The following is a 22727-nucleotide window of genomic DNA, read 5'->3' as shown; positions in this document are numbered from 1 at the left end:
AAAAATAATGAATGCTGCGAGCACAACTTATAATTGCAATTTTTCCAGGCAATCAACAGAAATTAGAGCTGTTTAACCACATATGATATCTGAGAGGTTCAGCTTATGGCGTTCATTTTTTTTTCCTTGTATTCAAGGATTTTTGTTTTCCTTGCTCTTTTTCTTTTTATTTCTCCGTTGTTTTTTTCATTTCTTTTACCTGTTTAAGTTATGGAAAATATTCCCACTTGCTATAGATTTACAATCCTAAATTCCAGTATCAGTATCTTGTGATTGTTAAACCCATGCGCACCATTGCCAACCCCGATGGGACACTTCACATCACAGGCAACAGGCAGTGAGATAGAATTGATACATTTGGTTGTGCACATAAGGAAACAAATACAAGATTAGGGAGAACCGTGTAAAGCAAACTTTAAACAGGCAATACTTAATGGCAATGCTTCTAACGAAACAAGGAACTTTCTTCAAGGAAGAAATAATGACTTCTATACAATGACAAGCATTTGTAGGTACCCATTTTCTGGCATCTACATTGAAAGGGAATAGTCTACATGGATGAGTCAAGGGTTGATTTCAAAAGCATTTTTGCGGCAAAAGACACTAGAGATGGGGATGGAATTGTCAATTGAGGCTTGGGTAACTTTGACCGGAGAAGAAATAAGAGCTGCTTGAAGTTGCTTGCTTAGATTCTTTAATTCAATTGGTTCTGCTTTTTCTTTATTTTATATAGATAGATGCGACTGAGCTCAGTTCAGTCCTTCCCTATCAACTTTTGAAGAAAAACAGATGGTCATCTTGGCTCTCTACACGCTGCAAGGTCATAGGCCTACCGCGACACTGTTTCATTAATTGAGAGACCAAGTAACCATCACTACACTCTCAGCATAGCACCGAAGTAATGATTCTCGTGGCTGTTGCATAATAGTGACCGCTATGTATTATATACTGTATATGTAGTATCGCCGCGGACTAATGGTGACCAACAATTGCAATGCCATTGAGGAACGAGATGGAATGGGGATCCGAAGCTACAGTACATACTTGGGAAATGTCGTCCATAACAGTAACGACCGTCCAAAAGGTGACGGATAACTTTCTGCCGCGTATATAAGACGTTTCTTTAGGTCTAAATGGCGACGAAGCTTTTGTCACCTAATTGCGACGCAAGATTTGGCGACGACAAGCTCACAAACGACAACGTATCGCCAACAACCCCAACCCCAAAAAGTTTAAAAAAAAAAAAAAAACAAATAACACTCTCTTCAACAATCGAGAGTGAAAGACGAAACAGAGCGTGGACAACTAGTACGGCAGCTAATTGGGGATAGCCATAGCCTTTAATTATCTTTGCGTTGTGTACATCTGAATTGATGAATGACTGATTAGGGTTATAGATGGAGCATACATTTTGGGGTCATTTACCTCTACTGGTTAGAGCAAACTCAAAGGAGTCTGTAGAGTATATACTTCAAGCTCTCTGGAGAACTCGAAAGACCGGTCTCGATGCTGCCGACCGTCACGTCGTCTCCGAGATGCTCCAGCTCCAAAACGACTCCGACCTTGACCCTGTATGTATTTCCTAGCTTTACTCGAGAAAGTTTAACTTTTTTCTTTTGGTATTTTAGTATCGATAATCGTACGCATGCTACTGGTGAATTTACTGAAAATGAATAACTGTCTAAATGAAATCAATCTGTCATATTTGTTTTGGCGTAATTGGGTTTTTCAGATTCTTGTTCTGGGTTTTTCAATTTTCATTGGCATCTCTTGTTCTTGATTAGTTTCAAGTTCTTTCCTTGCTGTTACTAAACCCTGTTGTGAGTTTTGTTCTTGTGCTTCTATGTTGTTGCCATAGGCTGATTTTTCGTGCTCTCATTTAGTTGTATCATTATAATTTGTTTAAACAGCTATTGATGTTTTCAGATGTTAATCTTTAATGCTCTCTACCTTTCGGCTATACAGCTACTGGTGTGCCTCCGCATGCTGATTCGAAGGTGTGTTTATGAGAATATAAGCAAAGATGAGATTCAAAAGCTTTTTCCTAGTGAGGTTCTGCCCGAATTGCAAAGGTTACTGACGATTCTGCTGCAAAAATTTCAGAAAGAATGGCAAGAAGATGTATTCAAGGATCAGGTCTAATTTTCAGCTGTTATTTATGCAGCCAATTGATCTTTGTTTGGCAAGAAGCAAGGATCTGACTGTCAATTCTTAAATAACCTTATTTAGGTTACTTTCCCCCGGTTGAAGGCAATGACTTGGAATATGGCAAATCAGGACACAGCAGAAATGACAGAACCCATGGCTGTTATAAACTTGAAGGTACATATAACCACCCATTTTGAAGTTTTTATAGATAAAAGAGTTTCTTTGAATTTTTTTCTGTTACTAACTAAATTCTTGATGAAGTTTAATAGGATGAAGCCCGATTCACAAGTGGCATACAAGATGTTATTAATGTAATTTTGTGCACCTATTAATTGTAGTTGCTCTTGTTTCAGCTTCAAAACGATGCTCCATCTCAATCAGGAGAGTTGGAAGTAAAATTCCAATTAGCTAAAGATACTCTAGAAACAATGGTAAAGTCTATGTACTGCATAAGAGACCAATTGTCCGACATAGTAAGTACCGAACTAGAAATTTTTCCAGTCTTTCTCTTCTATATTCTACTAGGTGCAAATTTGTGTTGGTTTAATGTCTTTATCAATGTGTGTTCTCCTTTGCAGGATGGCGCATCAAAAGGGCAGTTATCCCTGGAAAGCAACACAATCTAGTCCACTGACATGCTTCAAACGTTTGGATTCTCATTTATTCGGCTGTTGGGGCAGAACTTACTAATTCTGAGTCTCAAGGTTGTATTTGTGATATGAAGGTAGATTAGGATCAGCAAAATTTTGTTCATTCATTTGTCATTTGTGGTCTCCCTGAACTCGAAAGATATTTAGATTGTTGCGAATCAAATAGAAGTCCCCAATTTTCTCAGTTCCAATTTGTTAATATGTTAATATATTTAATTGATGAAGCAGGAGGCTCTACACTAATAAAAGATGGGTTCGTTGGAAGCTTTAATGCATCTGCTGTCATGACTAAGCATCAACAATATTAATGTTGAAACAAATAAAGACACTAAGAGAACTTCGAGTTTCTATGCAAATGCTTAGGAGATAAGGGTAGCTACCGTAATCTATAGAGGGGAAGAGAGGAGAGAATAATTAACATGAGAAACTATAGGCATCAATTGGAAATATTTCCTGTGAAAATGCCGAGGTTCTTAAGCTTCTTTTGGAGTTTAAAGAAAGCAAAGATACATGGTTGCAGATGCAAGGATGATGGTGAGGTAAGGAGATGCTTTTTGTGGAAGAAAACATTGAATGCTGGAGTAATATAGAATGTCATTTTGTGGGAATTACTGTCAGAGCCTAGGAGAGTGCATAACCGTTTTGTACCTGAAAGTCAATGAAAGTGAATGTTGTTTGTGTCCGCATACTGGCATCAGAGGACAGAGTCTCTATTGGCATCTTCATGCAGAGTCAAACTTGGCGCATTTTCTTTATAAAACTCCTGCTTAATATGTATATATATTATTCCAGGTAGCTTCATGCTTTTATCATCGCTTGTATTGTAGGTCGGAGCCTTTAAGCCGTGCAGCAGAAAGTAAAGCAGTTTACTCTTATAGTTCACTTATCCTGCAAAATTCTTATCTGTTTCTCTTATGCTGCTGCTGGTGACTCGGCCATCATTGCTAACAAAATGATGCGAATTAATTGCGCAACATATGGACACCTTCAATTTTTAGATACAAAATGTTTCAATTAGGTAGAATTTGTAGTCCATTTCTCTTTTGTAGAAGGAGACCACTTGCACAATGTGAGATAGTTATAGCTTCACTCTTTTTCACAATTTTTTGAAACAAAAAACTTTATTTGTCAAAATAATCAGCTACTGTTTTTGAAGTAATTTTAAATTTATTAGAATGAAAAAAATAAAATTAAAGAAATTGGAATTTTTAGAAAATGTGAAATAAGAAAAAGTCTTTATTGCGAGACAGAATAAATAATCCATTATATATGTAGTGCATCGGAATTGAAATTAAAAACATTATTACCTTATGTTAAAATATAGAATTTGGGAAATAATTGGAAAAAATTAGCTAACAATTACGCAATTCGAAGTTGGAACCACCGTGTCATCCATTTATGAGTTAAAAAAGAAAGAAATTAATAACAATGGAGTTTGCAAAAGAAATTATAAAAGAGAAATGAAGGATGAGAGTGTTATTAAATGAAGTGTGAATGCATGATCCAATCCACCATGTTAGGTAAGGAAAATGATTTGACAAAAGAAGCATCCTTCCTATCTTCTTCTCTTTGTTAGTTTCAAAGTATCCAACACTCAACAGCCAATCTTCCATCAAATCTTGCACAATTTCTCCTTTTGTCCTTTTTTTTTTTTTTTCCTAAGAAAATCAGTCAGCTTTTGTGGGAAGTTTTCCTTGACAATTGCACATCTTTTAACAACATATATTACTATTACTCTTATCTTTATTTATCCAACTAGTTTATATTTGTGCTCTTCACTTTAGCTGCAATAATAATAACAATTTATGTACAAAATAAAACAGCCTATCCACATTATTGATTACTGATCGAACATCTCAATGCGAATTTCCCACATCAATATAATATCTTTAAGAATATAATTTTAGGAAATTTTATTGGACTATGGATAACTTAAAATAAAATAATCCATAAAATAGCTAGTAGAGAAAAATAAAATAAATAGCAAGCTTAACATTTAATTAAAACTGTTATAAAATATATGATGGTCAGAATTAAAATTATTATAAATATGGCTAATAGCAATAATTTCAATCTTATTATATAATGAAGTTAAGAAAGTTAATGTATTCACATTCACATTCGTAGAACCTTCTAAAATGACTTTCTTTGACACCAAATTTAAGGATATGGAATGGGTCATTGTTTGAAGTCAACAGTAACCAAAATGGCCAAAAGGATTGGAGACCAGAAAAGTGGTAAGAATACAAGAAGCAAGTACACCTTGCCCGGACCCGTCTTTCAGTAGACCCGGTCAACTTGCCCATTATTCATGTTTGATTGAAATCTCACGAAAGTAATCAATGGGCCCAACCAACAAAAGAAGAAGGCCTAAGCTCTAAGCCCAAATGAAACCAGACAAAAATAAATAAATAAATAACAGCAGCACACAGTGTAGACCATCCAAAACGAGTAAAAGAGTAACAAGGACGATAAGTCTATTGCATATACATACACACCTTAAGCATCTCCCATAATTCTTCTTCTTCTTCTTCTTCTTCTTCTTCTGCAATCTTCTCCTTAAAGGAGCCTAAAACGCCATTAAAGCCAAACACTTCTTTTATTTCTCTTCTCTTTGCCCCCCAAAAAAAACAATAAATATCGGAGAGATATAGAGAAAAAAAAAAAAAAAAAGAGAGAAATGTTTAAGTTATTTCAATCACCAAAAGTCATCTACTAAGTTTAATATTCTCAGTTCTCCCCTCGGATTTTTTTCCCTCTCAAAGCCCTAAGTAAACAAAATTGCGAACCAAAAAGAAATGGCGACAACAACCACAAGCCTCGGCGTCGGCGCCGGCGCCGACGATCGGGTCATGGCTACAGCGCAACAGATCGTGAAGAGTCTAAACACGAGTAAGAACGTAAGAGAAGATATGCTTCTGATCTTATCCAGCTTTGACAATCGTTTATCAAATATAACCGATTTAATCAAAGACGAATCAAATTCCCAACAGTCGCGGTTAGATGTCGCTGAAAAGGTTATTTTCCGTTACGATTCCTCATGGGAAGATTCTCCTGATCAAGCCGCTGAGTATCTGACAGCTGTCGATGAAATTCTTGATCTTTTAGATGATTTATCTCTAAGGTCAGATAACGAGGTCATTGACCGTGCTGAAAGCGCTGTTCAGGTTGCTATGTCGAGGTTAGAAGACGAGTTTCGTCATATATTGATTAGGAACACTGTTCCGCTTGATGCAGAGAGGTTGTATGGATCTATTAGGAGAGGAGTTTCGCTTTCCTTTGTATCTTCAGCTGATGATATTGATGAGGAATTCGACACTAGTTTCAGTGAGGTTGTTGATAACGAAGGTCAAAGTACTGGTAGGTATTTTCACGAGCGCGGTAGGAGTTTGTGTTATGGTGAAGATGATTTCTGTGTGGATTTGATTAATAGTGAAGCTGTTGAGGATTTGAAAGTGATTGCAGAACGGATGATTCGATCCAGGTACGAAAAAGAATGTGTTCAGGTTTATTGTAATGTTAGAAGAGATGCTTTGGATGAGTGTTTGGTGATTTTGGGTGTTGAGAAATTGAGTATTGAAGAGGTTCAAAAGATTGATTGGAAAAGCCTGGATGAGAAAATGAAGAAGTGGATACAGGCCATTAAGATTTGTGTCAGGGTTCTTTTGACTGGTGAAAAAAGGCTTTGTGATCATATTTTTAGTGGCTCTGATTCTGCCAAAGATGTCTGTTTTAATGAGACTGCTAAAGGCTGTGTTATGCAGTTGTTGAATTTTGGGGAGGCTGTGTCTATTGCGAGGAGGTCTTCTGAGAAATTGTTTAGGATTTTGGATATGTTTGATGCATTGGCTGGAGTTTTACCGGATCTGCAGATGATGGTAACAGATGAGTTCGTGTGTAGTGAAGCAAAGGGAGTATTGGCTGGTTTGGGACTGGCTGCTAAGGGGACTTTCATGGAGTTTGAGAATGCCGTGAAGGGTGAGACTTCAAAGAAGCCTATGCTTAACGGAGAGATTCATCCACTTACTCGTTATGTGATGAATTATGTGAAATTGCTTGTGGATTATAGTGATACCTTGAATTCCCTTCTGGAGGATGATGAGGATGATTCCAATGATTTGCAAGATGATGATGCAGAGAATACAACTCCAATACAAAGGAGATTACTGGCCTTATTAGCAACTTTAGAGTCAAATCTTGAGGAGAAATCTAGACTGTATGAGGATGGGGCTATGCAGTATATATTTCTCATGAATAATATCTTGTACATAGTGCAGAAGGTTAAGGATTCAGATCTTATCAAGCTTGTGGGAGATCAGTGGGTTCGCAAACGTCGGGGCCAGATACGCCAATATGCTACAGCTTATCTAAGGGCCGCTTGGAGTAAGGCCTTGTCTTGCTTGAAGGATGAAGGGATTGGAGGAAGCTCCAGTAATGCCTCCAAAGTAGCTTTGAAGGACAGGTTTAAGAATTTCAACGCATGCTTTGAGGATATCTATAGGATTCAGACTGGTTGGAAAGTACCAGATCCTCAGCTTCGTGAAGAGCTTCGAATATCTATATCTGAAAAAGTTCTACCAGCTTACCGTGCATTTTTGGGAAGGTTTGGGAGTCAGCTAGAGAGTGGAAGGCATGCAGGGAAGTACATAAAGTATACAGCTGATGATTTAGAGAATTATCTACTGGATTTGTTTGAAGGGACTCCTCTTGTTCTTCACCACCTGAGAAGAAAAAGCTCATAGAATACAGGCTTGTAACAGGTAAGCATGTGCTCTCATGAAAGACTAGAATGAACAAACTTCATATATCTAATGTATCTGAATGCTGTTTGTATTTTGCTGGTGTAATGTTTTAAACACAGGGTTCCGATATAGTCAAACAATGCTCCTTTGAAATATTATTATGTTAAGCTTTGTACATGTATCATAGACCATAATTTTTTAATTTGGATTTTGTCTCAACTCGCGAATTTTATTGTCATGAATCACCATCAGAATTGAAATATATGGGGGCTATACTTCTGCAAATCCTATGAGCTATCTCTTTAGGTGGAGCGTCCTGTGTTTTCTTGTTTTTTATTTTTTTAATGCGATATTATGTGGTTCTAGTATTTCAGTTCTCAGTAGTTGTCTGATAGAAAATAGTTGGATTCAAGCTAGGAATATCACCTTTCTTTGAGCAATATTTCATCAAAGCATTTGAATATTGATGGCTTAAGTTCACCTTGTTATGAATAATTGCTTCTTTGGTTGATAGAGATAAAATAACTTGGCATCATCAGTTTGTGTTGGAGGTTCCATATGATGGGGCGATCTATTGACTATGTATGAGAGCACAAAAAATTGTACCAGCATGTTGGTTAAAACAGTAAACCCACCCCTCACGGGCGTCTTTCTCCCATCTGCAACAACAAAGTTAAGGTTCAGATGGGTTAATATGAAGTTCAAAAATGATTTGTCCTAGTATGAAGAAGTTGAAATGTGAATCTAGGCATCTGTTGATATGCTGAAGGGACAGATCTTTTATTCAGGAGAGCTAATGTCAATCTCTGGAATTTACACTTACTGGAACTGATTGTTGAATAACAAAAGATAAGGCGAGTAATTCTCTTGGTGGTTGTACTGTGCGCTATTTGACTGATCGGATCCATTTTGTAATTGTGGCTTTTTTATTTTTTTTATTTTTACCATCAATGGTATTTGCACTTGATACTTGACATTGTAACATCTTTTTCTGCATTCCATAGTCTGGAACTGAAATTGGAGAATCATGTGTTTGAGTATCTGTAAATCTATAGATCACCTCGAGTATCATGTGCTTTCTCCGTTTCTTTTTGTAGTTCATTTGGAATGTAAACTTATATTATCAAGATATGGGAATGGGATTAACTGTAGAGGCTTATTAAGTTAAGAGCTCTACATATTTACTTAATGTGCTTCTTGTAAACTGGTTGATTCTAAAAATTGAGACTGACTAACCATGCCGGCGCGGGGTGCAGATATGTGAACTAACTGCTTCCATTTTGTAAACCTTTATCGCTTTGTATAATAAACAATAGTCAAATGAGGTGAAACAGTCGATGGCCTCACAAGTTATTAGAATATATGACCAACAAACTTGAAGTAGCAGGATATTTGTATCCTTGTTAAGCTTTATTATAAGCTGCAGGGCGTTGGGACCAAGGTGATAACTAGTTGGTTGCCACTAATTGACATGTAACTTTTAGAGCATTGGGATCTAAGAGGATAATTCTGCTTTCAGGATGATTATAATATACTTGCTCCTTAGGAATCCCTAGAAACAGGCTTTTATTACCAGTGGCAAACATGTGATTAGGCAATTCAGTTGGTGGAGAACCTTGCAAGGCAAAAGCGACTAAAATACAAAGCTTTTGTCTGAGATGTTTCACCAATAATTGTGTATTGTCTGCGAGTATGTGCGCCTTCAAGCCTGTTGAGCTTTACGGTGGCGGATGATTAGAGTTATTTAGAACTGAATTAGGAGAAAAGCATAGTAACACTGGGCAGGAAAAAGTATACTGGCTTTAAAACTCTACATCTGTGATCTATTTCGGAGTGTGGTAGTTTTGACTGCTAGAGAAATCCCCTGCACATCTTTCCAGACAGCCCCTGTCAAGACGAAGCCGATCTTCAACACAAATTTGTCGGCCGAAGCAACCATACCATAAAACCACTCGTCTGCTCCACTCAAGGATTTGATGTCTGTCTGGAAACCTCAGTCCCCATTCAATAAATTTTTGCAGGTTAATGGGTTGGGTTTTAATTCCATCTGATGGGGGCACAATGTTCTTGAGCAAATAAGAGCGTATGCCCCTCGTGCATGCTAATAAACTTTACCATAGAACATGCCATGTCTGGGGATGAAAGCGAAGAGGGATCTATTCAATGGGGATCAAGTGTCTAATTCTAGACAAGTCACATCGATTTTTGCCCAGCCATGAGGCACTCTAATGGGTCATTCTGATGGATTCGCTATGATTGTACTCATATAAACTCGACTGTTTCATCAACTAAAACTGGTGTCCTAGTAACTACAAGCACTCTTGGTTGGCCACTGCCCTCTTGATTTATGGTGTTTTTATCTCTCCTGATTGAGGTCCTTCCATCCTTTGAAGTTATAATTAGCCTAACATTTCATGTTTGCGTAGTTTTAATGATGAACTCAAGTGGTTATATAAATAAATAATCATCCACTCAATTTTTGATGATGATGTCTCAACTACTTAATTTTGAATTTGATTATGAATTTTTTATGAGATATCTCATCTACTTAATTTCATATTTTACAATAAATATTACAAAAGCAAGTCATATTCAATAATATCAGAGGATTTGAATTCTGTTTTATATTTTGATCATTGTGATAGATGCATCCAACACTTGGATTATAGAATACAATATCAATCGTTCTTTATTGAAATTGAATTAATTATTTTTACAATCTTAATTAAATTTGGATTTAAGGACGAAAAACTAAAGATCATGGAAATATAATAAATTATGTCTCCAATAACATGAGAGGATCAAAGTATATCCATTCTAAATTATATGTATATTGGCTTATATTTGAGCCAAGCTGTTGTAATGCCTAAGCCTAATTCTACCTTCTAATATTGGACCGAGGTCCTAATTAGCTACTATCAAGTTTCTCCTAACGTGCAACCTTGCTCAGCAGAAATTTGCGGGTACAAAGAAAACCAACAGGTAGTTCTAGCATTGGAATAACCGTAGATCTTTGTTGGTGCCACATGCAATAACTTGTACAATAGTTGACCTTGCTTGGAATTGGGGAACTTGTTTTGAACCAGGCCGAAATGTCAGACACAGGTTTGGCTTTCTGTTGCTTGAAAGTAAAACAACCTCATATGCGCCATGAAGAAAAATTGGATTCGTTGCTTGGGAAGGAACATATGTTTCAAGTCTCTACCTATGCCAAGTACATGAAGAAAAGAGGCTGGTTTTCCTAGTTTTGGAATCTAACAGAAAGGCCGTCTGTCTGAAGAGCTTCCAAAGAGCAGAATCCAAATTTTTGGTTTAAGTAAGAAGTTCCATATCCTTTTGACTTTGGAAATTTGTGATTCCCGATGCCAAAAGTCAACATCTGTCTGATTTGACTAGTACACCTGCCTGCATAATTTTGACCCCAGCAAACTCACAGGCCACAGCTCACCGATTTACACAGCTGAGCTCTGATTGGTCTTTTCAATGAGATGAGAAATATTGCCGCAGGATATTTGTGGGTACGTCTTTAACCAGACATTGGACAAAAATTTCCAACTTCCAGCCTCCTCAACGAGTCCGGATATCCTGGAGTCGTTCTTATTCATCGCACATAAGAGTTGTTTCTTCCCCTTCCAGAACAGCACTATGGAATTCTTCCAAGGAAAACCTAAAACTTTGAGTAGTTTGGAATAACAAAAATTGCCTGAACAAATGCTTCATGCTTTGCTTTCTTTTAAAGCATAGGTAGGAACACAGTCAAAATTAGGAATACAAAACACAAATGCAAAATATTCTTTTCACCGTGCAAGCTCAGGGTTCAAATTAATTACAAGATGAAGAAGTCCTACTTATTGACTTTTTTTTCAACAGCAGAGCTCACATTCAGTTCATAGATACATCAAAATATACACAGAACAGAACCCCATAAAAGCAGAAGAAAGCTAACTGCATGGCACTCACCTATCTTACAGCTTACAGCGCTACATTTTCTCGCTGGCAGACAATCCGAAGAAGATTGGCACGTATAATTTGGAAAAATGTGGTCAGGCAATAGGGAATAACCAGACCATCATTATCGATGCCTCTTAAACTCTACTGTTGTGGGGAAGTGGCAATACTCCATCAAAGAAATCGCCAAAGTAACCCCGTGGTTCGTGTACAAGTCTCGAGATGATGTCTCTCAGTGTGATCACCCCTTCCAGATTTCCAGCATCATCCACGACATATATCCGATGTATTTTTGTGGAATCAAGTTTTAGAATCAGTTCTTTCATGGTGTGATCTTTCTTACATGTAACCATGCCATTCACCATGGGTGAGGTTTCTTGGTGCTCTTTCAAGTAGCTTCTAACTGCTGTCAAAAAGTTTTTCGCCGTTATAGACCTGCAATAGATATGCCATGAGCTCACTGGGATGAAAAGAAGTTTGGTTTCGCGTCAAAATGAGATCCTATGAATTGCATTAGGAATGTGGAAAATCCCATGCCCCTAATTCAGCCACCACGAAAAACTCGAAAATTTTCCAAGACGGCCTGAGCATAAATTGATCTTTCTCAAAATTGGTGGAGGCGGGAATGGGTGGCAGATAAGCTTCTTTGGCTCTCATAGTGTGCAAACCACCCCCACTCTCCTCTTTTCCTCTATGCTCTGTCCCCACTTAGAAGCTTCCCTGGCTCTGCCACTATCTAACTGAATTCTGTGTTCTTTTAAGGATTCACTCCTTTTCAGAATTCAAACACCATAAGCAGAAAAAGAAGTCGAGAAACAGCTATTAAAAAAAAAAGATGTTTTGGAAGGTCCTTTATCATTATGAATCAAGTAAAAACTTCTCTATGTTTATCAAACACACCTAGCATAAAAAGTCAGCAATTTTACACAATAAACTATCACATGGCTTGAGTTTATAAGTGGAATAGCTTTCAAATTGGTTCAGAGTAGAGTACTAACCATTATTCTTATAAACCTCCTTACAGGTTTAGTACCACTATGGTTGATTATAGCAAACTTATTATCAACATCAACTAGTCACACATGCATAATTTTAGTACTGGTGAACCAAATAAAGCACAAAGCTAATATAAGATGAAAGGTGAAATTGCAAACCTATAATCGTGATAGATTTCTGGTGCAGTTAATAGGAACTGCACATCTCTTAGACTTATATTTCCCACTGCCTTTTTCCCTCCACTTTCAACAACAGGTATTGCTCCAATACTCTTTTTCCTCATCAGCTTAAATGCCTGGAGCACTGGCTCATCCTCATACACCTGAAACAAATGAAGTGATGGTTTGAAGTAGTATCAGAAACCTTCTAAATAACATTAGAAGAACATATGAAGAGAAAATATAAAGGCCTGAAAATATAATGAGACTAAAAATTGTTATCTTTATCCCCACCATGCAGACAAAGAATGCAGAACGATTCATTTACCTTTGTGTAGATTGTTATAATTAAGCACATTAACCAAATGACCATGAAAGAAATAACCTAAAATCCATATAAAGGACACATTAATTGAGAAAAGAAGGTACCTTGACAATAAGATCAGAGGACATGAAGGGAAGACCAATTTCTGTAAGTGTTTTGGTTCCCCAACTCTCAAACCATTGAAGTCCTGCACATTCTGCTAACATGTGAATCACAGCGGACTGCGTAATGATGTTATCAATCTTCCCTTCACCCAGATCAACCACAGGAACACTTTTCATTTTGTACTTAGATAGCAAAAGGAGCATTGTCAGAAAGGAGTTCGAATTCTGCAGAGCAAGAAATGGCGCCCAACGGAATGACCCTGAGATATCTCGAACCTGCAAAGTGTGACATTAGAACCTCGGTGTTTTCACACAATCAGATAATAACTAAGTAACTTGAGATCAGAAGAGATTGAAATTAATAGAAGGTAGAGAGTAAAACCTTTGTGTTTTTATAGAATTCAGAAGAAGTCAAAGCCTCAAAAAAGTTTCCAGAAGTTGTGGAAGCGTCTTCAGGGCCTAAGGTCCCAAGCCCTGCAGCATTAGTCAATCCATTAGCTGCCACCGCAAGAGCTGTTCCAGAGTTTTTACTCCTAGGAGACGGAGGTTCTGACTGTACATAGCACAAAAATTCTGTTTTCAATCAACCATATTTAATAACTCAATGAGGAAAGAAAGCAAAAACATCACACCTGATAATTTCATAAAAAAATGAAACGAGTGTTCAATTCAGTTGAGTTTAATTTAGTCAATTCTTGTTTTGGAGAGCCTATAAGTCCTAACATTCAAATCTTTAAAGTTAAAAGAAAAAGGGAAAAAAAAATAAATCATGCTAATAAATGACAGTTTATTGTACGTGATTTATTCCAAACAAAAGCAGAATTGAAGCAGCCTGTTAAAGATCAGCATTCACCATTCACAATTTAACTAAAAAGATAAATTTGTAATTGATTATTAACAATTTCATAAAAATGCAAAAAGAAATAAATATGGAAGCTAAATGAACCTGATGAAGAATCCAGACAGCAATTCCAGCAAACTCAACAACACCAAGATATCTATCCATCCAAGTGGCATCCTCCGGTGCATCAACATCAACCACTGGCGCACTTAGTATTTTATGATCCGCTAATATTTTAACTGCCTCCGCTAGACTCGTATCTGATTTTATCTCCACCACTGCATCATGCACAGCATTCACACTTTCAATTTCAAAACTCAAAAATCAATCCATCAATCATATATTTACCAAAAACACACCCTACCTTGAGAAGAAGGTGCGTGAGGAAAAGCAGAAACAGGAATACTCTCAAAACAGGCGTTGAGTTTCTCAGTTGGACTCAGCTGTGGTTCCTGTACATCCCATAAGTCCTCCACTTTCATTCCTAACCTTGCCTCTGGACTCCTTGGACTTTGATTACTCTCATGATCTTTCATCTTCATCTTCATCACCACCTGATCATCGTCTCTCTCTCGCATCATCTGCACACTCGCCATTTTTTCCTTTTCGTTTATGCAAATATCTTTCTTTCTCTGTATCAGCATGCGCAGAACAATTACCATCAGCAATCAGGCTTTTGAAGCTGACCGAAAAGAAAAAGAACAATATTCCTTAATAATCACGTACATCAGATCTCGCAGTAAGACAGTGTAGAAGAACTATTGCGACGCGTGGAGTAGTGAGAGTGGGTAATGGAATGGAGAGTGGGTCAAAGGGGTTGACGAGGATTACGGTGGATGCTTATCCGGTGAGTCACTATTTTATTGCTACTTTAAGCAGAGAAAGACACTCCCTTATCCGATGCTTAATGGCGGCCACTTGTTTTGTTTTGTTTTGTGGCCAGTTCTAATGTGAGCCGGTGCGTGCTTTGCGCACCCTTTTTCTTTAACTTAATTACTTGCCATGAATACTCAGATTCTGACACGTGGCTCAGTGTGAGTAGTGGTTTTCTTGAATTAGTAACCTTGTGCATTTTCGAATGATTCTTCTTTTATTATTTTTCTGTTTATGGTTTTGGTTCATTGCATTGCATTACATAGTAGCAGTAATTGTTATTTCTGTGTGCGGCTGATGGCGGGCTGGTAATAACGGATCCGTTTTGGATTTAGGCTTTTTGGGCCGGCGTCTGAGTTTGGACCAATATTTATTTGACTTATATCGTACATGTGTCCGTATATATTAGAATATTTTGTTGTTATTATTTCTTTCCATAAAATTTGGATACGTCGAGAATAAAGAATAAAATAAATTTAAAAATTAAAGGGGAAAATTTTATTTTAATTATTTAATAAAATATCTTATTTTTCATGAAATTAAAAATGACAAGCACATAAATTTCTTTATCAAATAATTTTTTTCTAAAGTTAAGAAATACACGTAAAAAAACATGTCGTTTACCTAGTCACTGTATGACCGTTATTATTATCTCAATTATAAAATCAAATTTGTAAATATAATCTAATCAATTGTTTAATATTTAATATTAATTTATAAAAATCTAAAATTATAACAAACTATCTATTTTTAAATGTTTTTAATTTTTTAAAAATTTTATTAATATATCATATAAAATTATTTTTAAAATATTTATTTATTAACTCTACTATTATATAAATTAATTCTATCAAATATTATTGATATTATTATTTTTCCAAAATTATAAATTATTGTACAATTAAAAATAATTTATTAATAAATATATTGTTTGAATATATTATTTTTTTATAATTATAATTATTATCTAATTAGAAAGTTGATTTGTTAATTAATATAATATTAAAATATAATTAATTTGTTATTTTTTAAAATAATTATTATATAATTAAAAAATTAATCATTATCTAATTATAAAACTAATAAATTATTAATATGTTAATTCTCAGAGTTAGAATGAGTGTTTAATTAGGAATATAATTTATTGTTAATAAAAAAATCACAAAATTACATATAAGTTTAAATCTTATATATTAAAAATAAGTACATATATCAAAACAAAAAATCTATATGTTAAAAATTAAATATATATATCAAAAAAATCTAGGTCTAAGAAATAAATAAATAAATATATACATACATATATATAGGTTATTTTTTTATATCTATGCTATTATATCTTAACAAATATATATTTCAACTGATATATTTGCTCTATATTGTATTTTAAATTTTAAAAAATATATATCAATTTATCAATATTCTACTTATCCACTTTCTTCTTAGTTGTAAATATTTGTTTTTAAGTATTTTATATTTAAAAAAAAAATTAAACGGTTAAAAATATAAAATAAATATCATATTCTTAACTTTTATTTTTATTATTGAATAAAACATTCTAAATTCTTTTCCTACTTAATTATATTTTACCTTCACCTTCCTTTTTATATTTTCTTATTTACTCTCATTGTATGTAGTTATGAATATAAAATTTATTATAATTTAACTCATTAAAATTTATTTATCAAATATAATTTTAATTTTTTAATTCTATTAATTTCTAATAATATAATTTATTTCATCATATATTGAATTTATTAATTATAAATATTTAGTATTTAATAGAAATTAATTATAATGCAAATAATGATAAATGTACTTTTACATATTAGTTTATATAAATTAATAATTATATATTTTTAAATAAAATAATTTATTTATAAATTTAAATATAAATATTTTGATGAATTAGCTCACAAATATATTAATAAACTTATAAATAAATTAACGAGCCAATTATTTACAAATTTAAGTTTAGTTTGTTAAAATTAACGAGCTTTTACCGAGTTGAATTTTGACTTTTCGCCGTTATTTTTTTAAAGAAAAAAAAATTTAATGGGATAGGTTGTTATATTCCAATATTTCATGTTTCATTTTGATCACAAGTATTAATTTGGATAGTAATAGGAAGCATCTTCTACGGATTATTTTGAGTTTAGTTCTTAAGTTTTAATATATTATAAGAAAAGTAATATAATAGAGTTTGGAGACTGAAGCTTTTTGTTTGTTAGAATTTAATATACGTATAGTAAGATATTTTATAATAACTAAAACGATAACTCTATTTTTTATTATATACATTATATCAGAATATAATTCTTAATATAAATATTACTTGTTTAAAAATGTAAACTAGTTTATGCTAGTATAGAATTAATTCAAAGATCATTATTCTAATATATGTAATGTTTTGAGAAATTATTAAGAAAAACTAATAAATTATACTAATAAAATATTGTATTGATTTAATTATAAATACAACAATTTATTGGAAATAAGAAAAGATATTTATTCATCTAAAAACGAAAAACCCTTCAAGGGTAATTAAAAAGTTTTGATACGTTGATTATCTTTTAGTATATTGACTAAGATAATATTGATGAAATTTGTAATAGAGGGAGGGGGCTTTTAGTTCCATAACTAAAAACTCAAAATTGTCATAATATATACTTTTAAAATTAAAGGTTGAATAATTTATAAAGAGCGCTTTAAAAATAAATAATATTATATAATAATTATAATATAGTTTAGTGATTAATAATATAAAAATTTAATTAAAGGTAATAAATGATATAAACTAATTACTTAAAAAATAGTTTAAAGAGGTGTGTAAGAAAGATATTTTGGCCTATAGTAATACTCGAGAGTTCCTAACTAACTTAGTATGACCTTTGAAATATCACAATTTGGGGATTTGGGATTGATTAATTTTCCTTCGATTTCTCAGCAACCAAACACACTCTTATGCGTTAAATATCCCACAAGTCCCACTCTCCCGTAAATATAGCGGATTAGGATCCACAGTCTTGATTTTGTACTAAAAGAAAAGAGTCAGACTCACAGCACTCGTCGCGCCCTTTTATCTCTATACTACATTCACGAGGGTTTTTCTTTTCAGCGCCATGGAAGCATCATCTTCTCAGCCGTCCGATTCAAATCCAACGGCTACTACTGGCGCCACCAAATTCCTCGCTAACCTTCCTTCTCGCGGCTTCTTGTCCTCTACCGTTGTTTCTTCTAATTTGGTAAATCTCATCATTTGTTTTACCAACCCCTCATTCCTCAATTGTTCTCTTTTGTATGTATGATTTCCGAGAAAATTCAAGTCCTTTGATTTTTCAATTATGAGGTATTGATTCATTGATTACGTTGCTTTAAAATTCAGTATTTTTTCTTATTCAGTTGCTTTGTGATATTTAATAAATAAAGCATTTTATAACTTCCCCCAATTAAAGGTGGGGTTTGGGCTTAGGTTTTATACTTGCATAGTCTGCAATTAAAGTTATTTGATCAAGAATAGAAAAATTCAGATTAGTATATCGTCACGGTTAAAGAAATTGTTCATTGGATTGTTATTTGGCTATTATTGATCTAGACTCTTATAAACACTTGTTAAGTGCGAAGCCTTTTGTTGTTGGAAAATTTGTTCAATTGAGAAATTTTCATTATAATAAATGCATCCTCATTAAGCTATATGATAATGTACATTATATTACCATTCAGTTTATTACATGTAGATAGTAAGGATCTATTGATATCGTTAATCATTTGTTTCTGCATTACCCAGTTGCTTTATTAATATGACTTTATCGGCTCAATGACTGGTTGGTTAGTTGGCTAGCTCAAAGAAATCCAATGTCCCTATGCAACTTGTTCTTGTTCTTGAATATGGAGATAGAGTTTGCTTTTACTCTAGTTTAAGTCATTTGACCATGATCTTGGTTTTCGTAATTTTGTATGGAAATATTATTTCAAGGTATGATGAGAATTGACAACAGAGAAGAATAATGTAAAAGGAAAGAATGAAGTTATTCATTTTGAATATAAGCCAGCAGTCATCAATAAGGAGCCTTCTGCTTCAAGCTTCTATCTTGTACTTTTATAGTACTGTCGATGTGGAATTTTTTCATGAGCATCTAAATCATCTATGCAATCTGCACAGAGATCATTAATATTTTCAGGCTGTTAAGGAGTTAGCCTTTCAAAATGGAATAATCCTTTTTATTTCTTGCTAAATTACTGCTCCCATTGCCGTAAAAGCTTCAAAATATTTCTTACCATCTGTTGTGTTGTTGTTCATGTACATCGTTTTTCTTGTTGTTTTGAACCTAACATCCATAGTCATGGAACTAGTTGGATTTGCCGAAAAGAAAATGCTGCTTCTAAGCTTTCACATTGAAATTTTGTTTACATGTTGAGATTTCTTTTGCAGGGTGGGATGCGAGTCTATATCTGTGAGCATGAAACAACCCCCCCAGGTCTACTTCTATTTCCAACTTCTTAGAGAACCCTTTTTATGCCGCAAAGATATGTAATTTTATTGCTCCAAGTTTATATATTATCTGTTGTTGCATTGCGAGAATTAAACCTTCCTTTCTCTCTCTCTCTTTCTCTGAGTTGTATTATAATTGGGATTTCCATTTGTCCAAAGCCTGAATTTTAGTTTGTGATAGAGTTATTCTGATCACATGAACTTATTCTGGTCTTGCTTTTGCATACAGAGGGTCAACAGATAAAAACTAACCAAACAAACATATTGATTAGATCACTCCAGCTTAAGAAACAAAAGGGTGATTCCAGTTCGAAGGATGCTAAGGGGGTAACTGCAGCTGAGGGTTCTAGAAAGCGGTATTGCCTTTATCCTTTTAAGAAGAGGGTGCTTTCATTTTGTGTCAGTCACTTATGTACTATTTAGGTGCAGACAGACTTTCATGGTTTTGTTTTGTCTTGGCACTTGCTTTACAGCACATGTAACTTTCTTTGTATATTGTGCTCTTTTAGCCCAACCCCCGGCCTCTTCTCTTCTTTACACTTTGTCATTTATTTGTGAACGTGCTTCACCATCACAGTCTGTTTGCTCATGAGTACATGATCATATTAATTCTCTTATATGCTTGCGGCTTTTATTTTTCCAGTGCTTCAGAAAGGGTTCAGGACGGGAGGGCTTCAGCTAAGAGAAGCAATAATCAAACTGGTTCTCGACAAGGTGAATACCGATAGTCTTTGTTTTATGTGGGTTACGAGCTCGGGTTTTGCCATGTGTCTCATTGGGCTTGAAATGGTCAACAACTATATAAATTCAAACCCCTTATCTTCTGCCTACCTAGTTCCCACCACCAAACTAACTGATGATTATATTCTCCGAAGTAAAGTTTAATACATCCACTTTCGTATTACTTTGGCCTTTATGCACCTGTGGTTTCAGTCTCTAAGCATGTTATGTCATATCCACCATAATCTAAATCCCATTATTCTATTTGAAATATTTACAGTTCAGGCTTCAGAAAAAGTGGCTATAATTTTGTAGATTATTGGGGGCAAAAAAAAAAGATTTTTTTGGTAAAAAATAACAGGGCAAAGTATGAGGGGATAGTTCTACAACTAGATGCCTTTCTTCAGATACTCTGTCCGCCTTACATGCCAGCAATCTGTTTCAATGAATGGATATCATGTCTCTCATTCTTCGATTTTTAAATACCATGTGTGCAGAGGGATCCGATAGCTGCACATCTGATAGAGACCTGTACAGTTTGACAGTAGAAAGGCTCCGTGCCCTTTTAAAGGAGCGGGGCCTTTCACCCAAAGGAAAGAAGGCAAGTATATAAACCACTTCTATAAAATGCAGTCTGGACTTTGTTGTTATCTAATGCTCTGTGCCTATATGCATATTGACTGTCAGTTAATCATATTTCAGAATTAGGTTTATCATTCTGCATCTGCCTTCTTCACTGATTCATTAATATGCAGGATGAGCTGGTTGCAAGGTTGAGAAACGTAAATGGTTAATCATTCAGAAGTGCGGGGATAAATCTGTTGCCGTAATTGTATACGTCCGGGGCAAGGAGTTAGGTGATTTTGTTGTCTTCTATGTAACTTAGAAAATGGGTCAATGATGGATGACAGAGAAGTGTTAATGTTAAAAGTTGAAAAACGTGTGATAATTTGAGTGTTTTTTGCTGCCTCTTTTTGCCAAGATGCAATTTATCATATGCTGCTGTTATGCGCTCTTACCCTCGGAAGTATGATGGATGTGTGGTGCACTTTTGTAGGCGTGCTAGAGCAACTGTTTAATTTGAGCTGCTGGGAATTTATACAGATGACTATTTGTAAATTATGGAGCAGGTAATTGGATGTTCCATGCCTCAGTCCTCACCCTTGAGCGAAAAGACTGATTATACACTTGCCAAACACTTGGTTAAAAAATGCAGTCGATTCTGGACTTATACCGAGTGAGATTAATTATTGTAATCATTAAAACTTAAAACTAATAGTTTAATGGAGATTTTATATGTTAAATCTTTTTCTTATATTCAGTAAAACAACCGAGCTGAATCCATTATATGTTTGGAGAAAATGCCTCCCGAGAATTGCCCATCTGTTTGGTCCAAAAATCCAACACGAATGTTTCCGTTATTATTCTGCTCATTGTTGGGCTTTTGTCGGATGGGCATTTGATTCCTCACCTCTTCTTATTAAAGTAGTAATGATATGCAACAATCAAACCTTAATTCTCAAAAGATACTCTTTCTATTTTCATCTTTTCGTAAATGCTAAAATACTGAAACCACACTTGCTTGGTTCATAAAACCCAAATGCTATTAGCGCCACACTTTATTTTGTTAAGTTCACGTCCAAAGATTAAATCTTTAAGGTGAATATACATAAATGCTCATCCACAAACAGATGGTCTAGTCTTTATATGTTAACTAGACTCTGGATGGATTAAAATATTATTAAGATAATTATATAGATATTAATAAAATATAATAAAAAGTTATAATATTATATAATTATTAAGTTTCATTATAATTAGTGTTTTATGGATTATTGAAAATTTCAGTATTTGATAATCCTTGCTTCAGTATTATTTTTATTTAAATAAAATATCCAAAAAAAATAAAAAAATTTAAAAACTTAGATTTAGATTGTCAAAAATGAAGGAGATAATAATATCGATAACCTAATAAATAATTTAATTAAATTATTAAGAGAAAAAGATAAAAATAAAATATTAAAAAAATATAAAATTATTCTCAAATAATAAAAAAAGTGCTATGTAAGAAAAAAAATTATATTAAAATATGTGATAAAAAATAACTTTAAAACTATATCAAAATGTATAAAAATGACTTTAGAAAATAAAAAGATACATTTAAAATAGAGAAAATGTCTCTTAAAATACCTTTTTTTATATAAACAGACTATTGATTTGAATTTAACTAACCTAGCTAAAAAAAGTATAAAAAAAAAGATAAAAATAAATTTATTTGTTCATAAAAAAAATTCATGACAAACATAAGAATAATGAAGAAATTAAGTTGAAGAAGATAGTGGTAGCTTGTGAATAAAATAAAATAAAATAAATGGTAAAAGTAGAAAGATTAATAAATAAAATATGAAAATTAAGAATTTTTATTCTTCTTTATAAATAGGAGAATAAGAGTTAAAAAAAATAAAATCTATAAGATATATATAAAAAATGCTAAATTTTTTCATGATTTTTTATGCGGTAAAATTTTATGAGCATATCATATTGTTTTCCAATAAGAAATGACATATAGCATGCTCATAGGAATATTAACTTATAAATATTTATAAAATATTTAATGTGACCTTAAATAATGCTAATAATGAATATAATTATTTTATTTATTTAAATATAAAACTATTATATTCTTAAAATGATTATAATAAATATAAAAATTAGTAAAGGTACTCCATA

General features: G+C 33.8%; 4 protein-coding genes across 6 annotated transcripts; 3 read left to right on the top strand and 1 right to left on the bottom strand.

The window, feature by feature from the left end:
• Positions 1 to 130: 130 nt before the first annotated feature.
• Positions 131 to 2982, top strand: LOC8269241. Its single transcript, XM_048372824.1, has 5 exons — positions 131 to 1571; positions 1966 to 2136; positions 2230 to 2322; positions 2502 to 2621; positions 2727 to 2982. Exons 1-5 carry the CDS (start codon positions 1398 to 1400, stop codon positions 2772 to 2774), a joined length of 606 nt encoding a protein of 201 aa, XP_048228781.1. The 5' UTR covers positions 131 to 1397; the 3' UTR covers positions 2775 to 2982.
• A 2241-nt stretch (positions 2983 to 5223) lies between these two features.
• On the top strand, positions 5224 to 8729 carry LOC8269242 (exocyst complex component EXO70B1). Of its 2 annotated transcripts, none has more exons than XM_015725392.3 (2): positions 5224 to 7558; positions 8080 to 8729. In XM_015725392.3, exon 1 carries the CDS (start codon positions 5597 to 5599, stop codon positions 7538 to 7540), a length of 1944 nt encoding a protein of 647 aa, XP_015580878.1. In that variant the 5' UTR covers positions 5224 to 5596; the 3' UTR covers positions 7541 to 7558; positions 8080 to 8729. The 2 variants fall into 2 exon arrangements, with proteins under 2 accessions (XP_015580878.1, XP_002511193.1); XM_002511147.4 differs by having other exon boundaries at positions 8055 to 8729.
• Positions 8730 to 11302: 2573 nt separating this feature from the next.
• On the bottom strand, positions 11303 to 14774 carry LOC8269243 (SNF1-related protein kinase regulatory subunit gamma-1). 2 transcript variants are annotated; one of them, XM_002511148.4, is made up of 6 exons: positions 14277 to 14767; positions 14018 to 14190; positions 13454 to 13624; positions 13072 to 13347; positions 12643 to 12806; positions 11303 to 11923 (listed from the first exon to the last, which is right to left on the bottom strand). In XM_002511148.4, exons 1-6 carry the CDS (start codon positions 14572 to 14574, stop codon positions 11626 to 11628), a joined length of 1380 nt encoding a protein of 459 aa, XP_002511194.1. In that variant the 5' UTR covers positions 14575 to 14767; the 3' UTR covers positions 11303 to 11625. The 2 variants fall into 2 exon arrangements, with proteins under 2 accessions (XP_002511194.1, XP_048229151.1); XM_048373194.1 differs by having other exon boundaries at positions 11835 to 12259; positions 14277 to 14774.
• Positions 14775 to 17649: 2875 nt separating this feature from the next.
• LOC8269244 lies at positions 17650 to 20966 on the top strand. The gene is made up of 6 exons (XM_015722259.3): positions 17650 to 18030; positions 19218 to 19263; positions 19507 to 19633; positions 19921 to 19991; positions 20495 to 20598; positions 20753 to 20966. Exons 1-6 carry the CDS (start codon positions 17908 to 17910, stop codon positions 20789 to 20791), a joined length of 510 nt encoding a protein of 169 aa, XP_015577745.1. The 5' UTR covers positions 17650 to 17907; the 3' UTR covers positions 20792 to 20966.
• Positions 20967 to 22727: the final 1761 nt, after the last annotated feature.

The sequence above is a fragment of the Ricinus communis genome, chromosome 4 (assembly GCF_019578655.1).
Source record: "Ricinus communis isolate WT05 ecotype wild-type chromosome 4, ASM1957865v1, whole genome shotgun sequence".
NCBI classification, from domain to species: Eukaryota; Viridiplantae; Streptophyta; class Magnoliopsida; order Malpighiales; family Euphorbiaceae; genus Ricinus; species Ricinus communis.
Note: the sequence above shows the minus strand (reverse complement) of the source record. Positions and strands in the feature narration are given on the sequence as shown.

Bases quoted from the DNA above. Each gene is read 5' to 3' on its own strand.
- LOC8269242 (XM_015725392.3), top strand. From the start codon at position 5,597: ATGGCGACAACAACCACAAGCCTCGGCGTCGGCGCCGGCGCCGACGAT.
- LOC8269244 (XM_015722259.3), top strand. From the start codon at position 17,908: ATGGAAGCATCATCTTCTCAGCCGTCCGATTCAAATCCAACGGCTACT. The intron at 19,264-19,506 runs GTCTACTTCTAT...TTTTGCATACAG, and splicing joins GCATGAAACAACCCCCCCAG to AGGGTCAACAGATAAAAACT. The intron at 19,992-20,494 runs GTGAATACCGAT...CCATGTGTGCAG, and splicing joins TCAAACTGGTTCTCGACAAG to AGGGATCCGATAGCTGCACA.
- LOC8269243 (XM_002511148.4), bottom strand. From the start codon at position 14,574: ATGGTAATTGTTCTGCGCATGCTGATACAGAGAAAGAAAGATATTTGC. The intron at 13,348-13,453 runs GTTTTACTCTCT...CACACTTTGCAG, and splicing joins AATTCTATAAAAACACAAAG to GTTCGAGATATCTCAGGGTC. The intron at 12,807-13,071 runs GTACCTTCTTTT...CATTTGTTTCAG, and splicing joins CCTCTGATCTTATTGTCAAG to GTGTATGAGGATGAGCCAGT.
- LOC8269241 (XM_048372824.1), top strand. From the start codon at position 1,398: ATGGAGCATACATTTTGGGGTCATTTACCTCTACTGGTTAGAGCAAAC. The intron at 2,323-2,501 runs GTACATATAACC...CTCTTGTTTCAG, and splicing joins TGGCTGTTATAAACTTGAAG to CTTCAAAACGATGCTCCATC. The intron at 2,622-2,726 runs GTAAGTACCGAA...TCTCCTTTGCAG, and splicing joins GAGACCAATTGTCCGACATA to GATGGCGCATCAAAAGGGCA.